The sequence below is a fragment of the Megachile rotundata genome, chromosome 3 (genome assembly GCF_050947335.1).
Source record: "Megachile rotundata isolate GNS110a chromosome 3, iyMegRotu1, whole genome shotgun sequence".
Lineage (NCBI taxonomy): Eukaryota > Metazoa > Arthropoda > Insecta > Hymenoptera > Megachilidae > Megachile > Megachile rotundata.
In genome coordinates this window covers 5,063,760-5,073,979 of record NC_134985.1, presented here as the reverse complement: position 1 = coordinate 5,073,979, position 10,220 = coordinate 5,063,760, and the positions used below count along the sequence as shown (strand labels likewise).

General features: G+C 35.1%; 1 protein-coding gene across 1 annotated transcript; it reads right to left on the bottom strand.

Annotated features, from left to right (window-relative positions):
• Positions 1-363: 363 nt before the first annotated feature.
• On the bottom strand, positions 364-10,018 carry LOC105664292 (uncharacterized). The gene is made up of 6 exons (XM_076529595.1): positions 8,176-10,018; positions 4,811-8,088; positions 1,270-1,389; positions 1,099-1,213; positions 920-1,032; positions 364-420 (listed from the first exon to the last, which is right to left on the bottom strand). The coding sequence occupies exons 1-6, from the start codon at positions 10,016-10,018 to the stop codon at positions 364-366; spliced, it is 5,526 nt and encodes a 1,841-aa protein (XP_076385710.1).
• Between the last annotated feature and the right edge of the window lie 202 nt (positions 10,019-10,220).

Genomic DNA, 10,220 nt, shown 5'->3' with positions numbered 1-10,220 from the left:
AATTATTTATGAATATTCGTTCTCATGGTTTCATTCGTCCGATTTACGTGTCAGGCTTGTAGTAACTAAATAGTGACAGTGAAGAAAATTGAGTTTCTGCGTGGTGTTATTTTTTTTAACAATAAGAATCAATGGATGGACGCGGTGGTAGAGATGCATTTTCATTATAACTATTTGTGGGTCAATGGGTAAATTACATTTAAATTTTTTAATTATTTGATTTAAATTCTTATTAGTTGAATGGAAAAATTATTTCATTCTTCAACGATGAAAATTTGTTTTTATTCGTCACTGCAGTATTTAACGAGACCAATTTTCCATATTTTATTAATATTTTTTTACGATCACGTATAAACGTATCAACTACATTCGATTTGTCCTGATTACATGACCCAGAACTAATTTCTTTAATTCTTCGTCCTAAGTGAATGAAAATTTAACAATAGTCTAGTTTTTTTTGTATCCATTATATGACGTAATTTTCATCCAACAGCTCCTTATTACACCGACCACCATATGATCTTCCTCAATCAGCCGTCAAGCTTGAAGCTATCCTTCAAGCTGTGACGCGCCGGGACCACACGTGCTCTCACTGGTCAGTGTTTTTTGCTTGTAACTCTAATATCTAAAATGAAGCCCCAACCAATATTTTGCCAAAGAGAAAGGCGACTAACACACCTTTTCGTCTCTTACACTCGTTGTGAAACTCTCTGTATATATATTTAATTATGAATAATGTTTATTTCATTTATTTATCAAAATAATGTTACCTAGTTACTTCAAATAGGCTGGCGGCATGTAGGCAGATCATAATCATGAATGATTCTGTTCCAACATATATAGTCGAAATTATCGCTATCCATAAATAGTAAAAAGTGGTAATAATAATAGGATGTTTCTTTTTGTCGAAGAAAGTTACCGCATCTGCTGGTAACTTTATTGGACGAGATTCATTGAGAGGCATAATTATGTCCAAAGCAATAGGTGAAAGATGGCATAATATCATTACGCCCGCCGCCGAATAAACAAATGCTGTAAGACGTACGACATCATTAGCTTTGTACTTTACAAGTTACCAACCTTAAAAACTTCAGTTACACGCAAAAAGTGTTGACAGCTGTTTTCCCACAGAGTTGTATTTCTGCATAATTTGGTGTATCACGTTGTTTTTCGTTTGCAAATGGAATTTAATTCGATCCATTATTCCTTTTACCTGCATTTTACAGTAATGTTTATATTGCTAACTTATTGTTATATTTTGTAACTTACTGTATTAACATGATAGCAAAGTGCATGATATTTTACAAGTGTCCCCATAGTCACAGTCATAATCGTCAGGTTCTTTAACACACGGTACAATGTCATTTCCACAGTGGTAACGGCTAAAACCTAAATAATTTTATTATACCGTCAACTGTTACATTGATTGTGTAAGAAAGCAACATATATAGTTGATTAGCAATAAAATAGAAAAATCAGAATGATGTGACATCGTTACACAAAATAATGATCCAATGTAAAAAACAAAATGCGTGGATATTCTAATAAAAATATTACCTTCCCCGAGTTTTGAATTATCTAAAAGCATAGGAGATCGCTGATCACATATAGAGACTTGATAAGGTAAATGATTTCCTTACCCGGATATCTAATAAACTGGATATTTAAAAATACTCATTTGTTATTGATATTTACAGATTTCTCCATCATATTGCGATAACTAAATGTTAGTTCTAAGCTCCTGAGTCAGTTTTCAAACAGCACATTGAATATTTACCAATAAATTACGAGTGAACATTACACTTGGACTAATATCTTCTTTATTTTATAATTTTAATAAAAATTAAATACTTCCTGTTATTATACTATTAAGTACCGTTTGTTCTGTTGATTTTAATAAAAATACCGTAAATTCTGCCATATTTTCGCGAAACTGATGGTCTGAGAAATATGAGTAATTATTGACTTATAAAAATTCAAATTTACTCTTCGCAATAGACACTTCAGTACTTGTTACCTAAATATACTTATAACCTGTGATCGTGCAAGATCTTTCGGTTATTTTAATTAGTATTCATAAAAGAATGAAATAAACAAAGCGTATACTCGATACCTGAACTGATATACAGAGGCTAATGTTAAAGCCGACAAAAATATTTTTAAACAGTCGGAGCTTTTTGCTTTCATACGGCCAAAGTCCTAGCACTGACATAAGAAAGATACAGAGTTTATTGCAATCAGTCAATTGTACCATCGCGTGTGTGGGTTGAAACATAACTGATCTTGGAGTTACTTATGCACCCTCTGTTTTGCTTAGTTCTCCGAGATCATCATATTTTCAAAGAATATTTCGATAAAATGTTGCAAGAAGTTTTTTGCCGAAGCAAAATGATTGACATATTCCACAATTCTAGAATTACTTATTCATATTTAGGAAGGGTACGAGTAAATCAATACCTACAGTTCGTCTTGGTATGGTGAGAAAATTATGGGGTGCAAAAGATTGTAAGAGAAGAAACATTTTCGAATAATATTTATATTTTACATTTCTAAGAAGTAAATCTACGTGGGAGAATATTGCTTGATCGCCTTCACTTGGTTTACTTCCTCCGAAGAGAGTAGACGTGTCCAGCAGCAAACAAGTGTTAGCAGTGGAAAATTATAAAGTACGATAGACGTAACAAAAATTGGTAAATTTATATTTCATTACAATTATGTATCCTACATTAAATTTGAAAGTTCTGGTATGGATGCATGAAATTGTGAAGTAAACTAGAAAATTATGATTATTATAAAATGGAGGGTAATAGTAATTACTATTGTAGCCATGGACAGCAACCAAGCAGTATATGCAATGACTCGTTAAAGACAAGATTTATTAAGAAGATTAGAAAGTGTTACAAGCAAGAAAGATTTTACAAAATGACACAATTTCCTTTGTACTTTGATATAACCGGAGGGTTAAGAGTAGATAATGGGAAATGTATATACACACGTTTATTGAAGTTAATTGCAAAAAGAGAATGTGCAGGAAACTCCAAACGATCCAGAAGATCGAAGGAAAATATTTTCGATTTCGACTTTCCTGCCAAGTCACTGTCGTTTTTCTTACTTATTGTTAGTGCAATAGGCGTATACGGGAAAGCACTTATAAAAAACGTATCAACAATAGTACCTCCTGGGTAATGTGGAAAGCTATTAATAAAATTCTAATTATTATAACATGTATTATTATTATTTTATGTACATATGGAAGGTGTTTATGGACGTAAACATAGTGTTAATAACTTTAATAATCTGGAAAAATAAAAATTATTAACAGTGCAAGCAAAATTTTTAATCACGGACGGACCCCAACGAATGTATCGTACAACCCCCATAGCACACGACGTCACACAGGCAGTCTAGAGCAGGAGTGGGGGTACAGTAACCGGCTACAGTATTCTCTCCGTAAATGTTAAAAAGATCTCTACCGTAAATGTTAAAATTGTATCCCCATTACTGGGGGGATCCCTCTCGAAATCAGTCAAGAATGAAACACGATCGGTCGCCGAAACGACGAGGATCGAATATCGGTGAGACACATACTAATGCAAGCAAAGGAAAAGACTGTAACTTTCTTATTGCTTACTATTTTTTCATGAAACTTTTACTGCCGTATGCGTCTAGTTTTCCTGATTAAAATGACACCAAACATGACATAATTACGTTAACAATTGCGTGTGTAACGAGTGATTAAAATTTTTAACATAAAAGAGGACGGCGAATGGAAAAGAAAAAGAAGCAGAAGTGTTGACTCGTGAGCAAAATAGTTAATGTTTATATTGAAAGCTACTTTCGAAAATGCTCACTTCACACGCAGACTTCACGGCGAGTGAATATTTGAAAATGTTGGATAATGAATACTATGATAAAGTTCCATGTAACACTTATTATATTTACTAATACAACTATGAATATTTTAAAGTATAAGTTTGTAAATTTTATCGGACGGCACGTAGAAGATTATTTTAATGTTGTTCGTATGCTGATATGTTTGTATCTGAGCTTTTTCGCAAAATTTTCTGTCGACATTAACTTGTTCTTATAGTGGGGGCTTTTTCTAACAACGGTTCTGATTGGTGATTCGAAATTTTCTTGAGTTTGGGGAAATGACATACATTTGGCGGGGACTACCGTTAGCCTCAGGTAAGTTCTCTGGAGCTTCTATGTTTAGGGCGGTTGAGATTGTAAATTTTTTAACTTTGCTAGGTGTGTAAACCGGTGACCTTTTTTATGGCATCTGTAAGGGTAATCATGTATATTATTGAACTTTTTGACTTTATGATTTTAGAAGGTTTCGTCGAAATATGTTTTTCAATTGCTCTACCTGGATGGTTAATTTTTGTTACCTTGAGAGGTCACAGGTCACTTTAACGACTTACAAATTTGTATAATATTTGTTACGCAGTAACACGCCGCCCGCCTTGAACGAGTGCGTTCAATTGAATTTGATTACACTGGAGTTCCTTAACTTCGATACAACTTAAAACTAGTCATACAACATGTTTACTGTGAATATCAAACGGACTTAATACAAAAACGCTAAGAAAATTGATTTAAATTCTACAGCTATTGAATGAACTATATATATATCTTATCAATTGTTTACTAGCGGAGGAAACTTCTAATTTTACTTCTATAAATGACTTATTAACTAGATTATGCTTGTAATTGGATACATTGTGTTTATCTTATCCTATAACACTTTATATGTCACCAACGCATTGTCTGTCGGTGTATCAATTGGTAGTGGCGCAAGTTTATTTACACAACGTTTATACACTCCGCACGGTGTCTTTATAGTTGCTACACGGATTACACTATCTTGTCCTGGATGGACCGCGATGATGCGACCAATGCTCCAATGCATCGGCGGAAGATTGTCCTCTTTGATCATTACCAGTTTCCCAACTGTGATTTTTGCGCCAGTTCCTTGATGCCATTTGCTTCGAGTGCGTAACTCATTTAAATATTCTTTATGCCATCGTTGCCAAAAATGTTGCTTTATTTTGTGTATGTGCTGCCACATTGACAACCTATTTGTTGTTACATTCCGGAGGTCGGTTTCCGGTATATTTGTAAGAACTCTTCCAATTAAAAAATGTGCGGGAGTCAAGGCTGTGAGGTCATTTGGATCGCAGGAGAGTGGGGTTAAGGGTCTGGAGTTTAGAATTGATTCAATCTCAATTACAAATGTATTGAATTGTTCGTATGTGAACATAGTGTCACCAACAGTGCGATATAGATGTTGTTTAAAAGACTTAACCGCTGCCTCCCACAGGCCTCCAAAATGCGGCGATCGAGGAGGAATGAAATGCCAATTAATTTCCTCATTTAATAAACTATTCTTTAATATGGATTGATTTTCTTCTGACAAGAAAAATGCTCTAATCTTTAGAATTTCATTTTTTACCCCAACAAAATTCGTAGCGTTATCTGAATAGATGTGAGAGGGCTTTCCTCTTCGAGCACAAAAACGTCTAATAGCTTCTAAACAAGTTTCAGTCGTTAGATCTGTCACTAGCTCCATGTGAACAGCTCTAGTTGCAAAACAAACGAAAACTGATACGTAACATTTTAATTTTCCCTTATTGCGAAATTTCTTTTCTTTCAGAAAAAACGGACCACAATAATCGATTCCAACGCATTCGAATGGGCGTGACTGAGTGATTCGATTTTTGGGCAAATCACCCATTACATATGTTGGTAGCTTGGGATTTACTTTATAACAACGCACGCATTTCCGAACAATGTGTCGCGTACTATTCTTTCCATCAATTGGCCAATAATTGTTTCTAACCGCGTTTAGCGTACCTTGCACACCTGCGTGCCAATTTTTTATGTGTTGATTTAAAATTATTAGTTTAGTAATGTGGCTGTTTCGCGGTAGTAAAATTGGATATTTACGAGAGTAATTGATTGCTGCATGTGTTAGTCTTCCTCCTACGCGCATGATACCATCATTATCTAGACACGGATTTAGACATCGAATTTCACTTTTTGAGTGTACTTCCTTTCCCTGCTTTAATCTTTCAATATCACGCGAAAAATGATTTTGCTGTTCAATTCTAAGAATTTGACGATGCGCGTTTTGTATCTCTTCTACCGAAAACCCACCCTTTACTTTGTTATCTATTTTCCTATTCTTAATAGCTCTTTGACAAAATGCTACGAACCGATTTAATTTGTCAATAGACGAGAATCGTTCGAATGTATCATTTGTTTCTACCTGAGCGTTTTGGGCTTTCTTGACAATTGCTTTGTCCTGACCTACATGACCTGAATCTTTGATAGCCATAAGAGCTGTTGTTAATCGTTGCTCAGGAATTTCTATGGGTATTAACTCTTTAATTTTCCATTGACTTTCATCTTGTGACAGCCATGAAGGTCCATACAACCAATGATCATTGTGAAGAAACTCATAAGGAGTTTGACCACGAGAAATGTAATCTGCGGGATTTTCGTCTGTAGCTATATGATACCAATCGTCGATATTACTACCCGCTTGAATATCTACTACCCGATTAGCAACAAATGTTTTTAGTGTATACGGCGCTGATTTTATCCAATGAAGTGTAATTGTTGAATCTGACCATAATTTAATCTTATGAAAACTAATCTGCAGCGCTTCAGAAACAGTCTTTACTAATTTTGTTAGAAGCTGCGCTGCGCACAATTCTAGCCGAGGAACTGTTATTGTTTTTAGTGGGGCGACTCGAGATTTTGCACATATTAATTGTACTGAACACTTTTTAACTTTATTAACGCACCGTAAATATACACATGCACCATATGCTTGCTCACTGGCGTCACAGAATCCATGTAATTGGTATTCAATGGCGTCAGCTAATGTGATTTGTCGTTTTACTTTGAATTTATTTAGAATTGGTAATTCATTTTTAAATGTTGTCCATTTTGTATGCAATAATTGTGGTACCGACTCGTCCCAGTTTAGATTAGCCTTCCACAATTCCTGCATCATGATTTTTGCTACAATAATGATTGGCCCTATTAATCCCAACGGATCAAATAATTGAGCGATTTGAGACAAGATAGAGCGTTTCGTAAGGCGTTCATTATTATTAAACGGTTTAATGCTATATACTATAATATCCTCGATTGAATCCCAATGTACTCCTAATAACTTTTTAGTTTCATTATTTAAACAAATATTTTGCTTTTGATCTTTATTTTTTGATTCTATAACTAATTCATGCTTATTCGAGGCCCATTTATGAAATTCAAATCCACCGCATTTTAATAAACTAATTAGCTGATCCTTTAATTCTAATGCCCTTTCAATAGAATCTGTCCCGGTAAGCAGATCGTCGACATAACAATCATTTTTTAAACTACTATATGCTAATGGGAAATTTTTACCTTCGTCTTCTGCTAATCTTTGCAATGTTCTAGTCGCTAAAAATGGCGCTGATGCCGTGCCCTGCGTTACTGTTGTTAATTTATATACACGAAGAGCATCATGTTCATTATCTCTCCATAAAATTTTTTGATACACTGCATCATAATTATTGACGTTAACCTGACGATACATTTTTTGTAAATCAGCCGTGAGTACAACATTATGCAATCTAAATTTCATTATAGTCAAAACTAATTCCCTTTGAACTGTGGGACCAACCCTTAACGTGTCATTGAGTGAAAGGTTTGTTGTACTCTTGGCGGATGCATCAAATACGACTCTAACTTTTGTTGATAAATTTGCTTCCCTGATCACAGCATGATGTGGTATATAATAACCTTCACCATTAACGTTGCAATTTGTAATTTCTTTCATGTGCCCAAGCTCATGATATTCCCGTAAAAACTTTGAATATTCGTTTTTCAAAACCTTATCTTTTGCTAATTTTCGTTCTAGTGAGTAAAACCTACGAAGGGCCATGTTATATGAATTTCCTAGCGTATCTTTCCGCTCATTGAATGGCAAACGTACGATGTATCTCCCATCCGAACCACGAATTGTCGACTCATTATATAATTTTTCGCAAGCTAATTCTTCAGTTGATAAATGTTTTTTATTTGGTATTTCTTCAACCTCCCAAAATTTCATTAATTGTTTATCTAACGAAGTAATTACATGACATGACTTAGGTGCCGCGAAATTTTTGGATTTGCCTACCTCGCCAGCGACAATCCAGCCGAGCAAGGTTTTTTGTAGTACTGCATCCGTGTTATTAGATAATTTGATTTGACCATTGCTAAGTAGCTTGTAAAACAGTGTGGTTCCGATTAACGCGTCGATTTCTGCCGGTTTGTTGAATTCCGGGTCTGCTAATTGTATGTTATGAGGGATTGTAAGAGCCCCCTTATTTACCTGCCGCGACGGAAGTATTCCTGTAATTGTGGGAAGCGCTACAAATTCTACCTGCGACTCAAAATTATTTATCCGTGACTTTATTGTCGTCTTTACTTTATATTCTGCCCGTGTAGTTAATTGACCAAGTCCTGCGAACGGCAAATTAATTTTTTGTTTAATCAATTTAAGATTATCTGCTAATTTTTCTGAAATGAAATTGCATTGGGAGCACCCGTCTAATAATACACGACATTCGTGTGCCCTGTTGTACTGATCTAAAATGTAAACTCGTGCTGTCCCTAACAAAACTTCCGAGTCATATGTAATCGCGTAACTCTTTTTTACTGATTCTGTAGAAACAGATGAAGTTGATTGCTGATTACTAGGAGATTGTTGCTCTACGTTATTACGCTGTGTATTATGAACCTCAAAATGTAATAAAGTATTATGTCGTCGACTGCATTTTTTGCAACCAGGCGCAAGACATTTACTTGTATTATGATTATTTCTTAGACAATTTATGCATAACCTTTTATTTCTGGCCGCGTTACTTCGTTCGTGCGGACTTAGCTGCATGAACTCTTGGCATGCATAGATACCATGATCTCCCTGACAAAATGCGCACTCATATCGCGGTTGTGCGCTTACATACGCTTGTCCGCGAGCTCCTAATGGTTTTCCTATTCGATTTATGATGCGATTGCTACCTATTGAATTGCTATATTTAGGTTTTATGTTAATACATTCCTCGATATCATCACCCCGTTCTTGTTTATTTAAAAACGCAATTAATTCGGTAAATTTTGGCATCTGATTATTTTCAAGAGTACGTTCCCAAGTTCGTCGCGTTGCTTTATCGAGTTTCTGAATTATGATATACACTAAGATTGCATCCCAACTATCTACCGGTACCTGAAGGGCCTTCAATGCATTAACATGCATCAACGCTTTTTCTTTTAACGTTCGCAAACTAATCGGTGAATCTTTATTTATTTCTGTCAATTCTAGTAACATTTTGATGTGTGTTTGTATGATTTGCCGTGGTTTATCGCATCGTTGTTTTAACATTTCCCAAGCTACAAAATAGTTTTCTTCAGACGCGTTTAATGGATCGATTATTGTAGCTACACTACCACGAAGTGAATTTTTCAGTAAATAAAATTTCTGTACTGCAGGAATCTGAGTATCATTATGAACAAGTGACTGAAATGTGTCATGAAAACTGTGCCATTCGATAGGATTACCATCAAATGGACGAATTTCAATCTTAGGTAATAACGTATTTTGTTGGACAATGACTTTTGAATTATTCGCGTTCGCGTTCGCGGTCGCCTGAGTGCTGGTAGTCGCTGATGTACTACCAATAGGATCTAGTTCTCGAATTCGTTGGCTTATTAAATCCGAACATTCAAAATATATTTCATCAAACTGTTCTCGTTCAAGATCCTGATCTGCTTCTAATTTAGCTTCTTCGGCAAGCTCTTCAATTTCGAATTGTATGTTGGTAAATGCTTGATAATACTCTTCTAATTTTTGCTTACGCGTTTCTAATGCATCGCTACTGATCAATGCGTGTTCCTGAATATGCTTAATTAAACGTGATATGTTTGCTTTATTAACTCCGCGAGCTTTGATTAATGATTTTATTTTTACTGCAGCCATTGTAAATTGAACTAACAAGAATTTGTAACTGAGATCAAATCAATGGAGATATTAAGGAAGTTTAAAATAAGGAAATGGAAGATTCTTTGACTCACGTACGACCTCGTAGATGTTCTTTGATGAGATGATTTTGGAACGGCTGTAATCCAAACGGGATTGCAGCGCTGCTAGACCCTCGATGATTCACAGAAGGATGTTTGCT

Coding starts and splice junctions, on each gene's coding strand:
- LOC105664292 (XM_076529595.1), bottom strand. CDS start 10,018: ATGGCTGCAGTAAAAATAAAATCATTAATCAAAGCTCGCGGAGTTAAT. Junction 1,033..1,098: donor GCTGTCAACACTTTTTGCGT/GTAACTGAAGTT, acceptor TACGTCTTACAG/CATTTGTTTATTCGGCGGCG. Junction 421..919: donor TAAAGTTACCAGCAGATGCG/GTAACTTTCTTC, acceptor TCATTCACTTAG/GACGAAGAATTAAAGAAATT.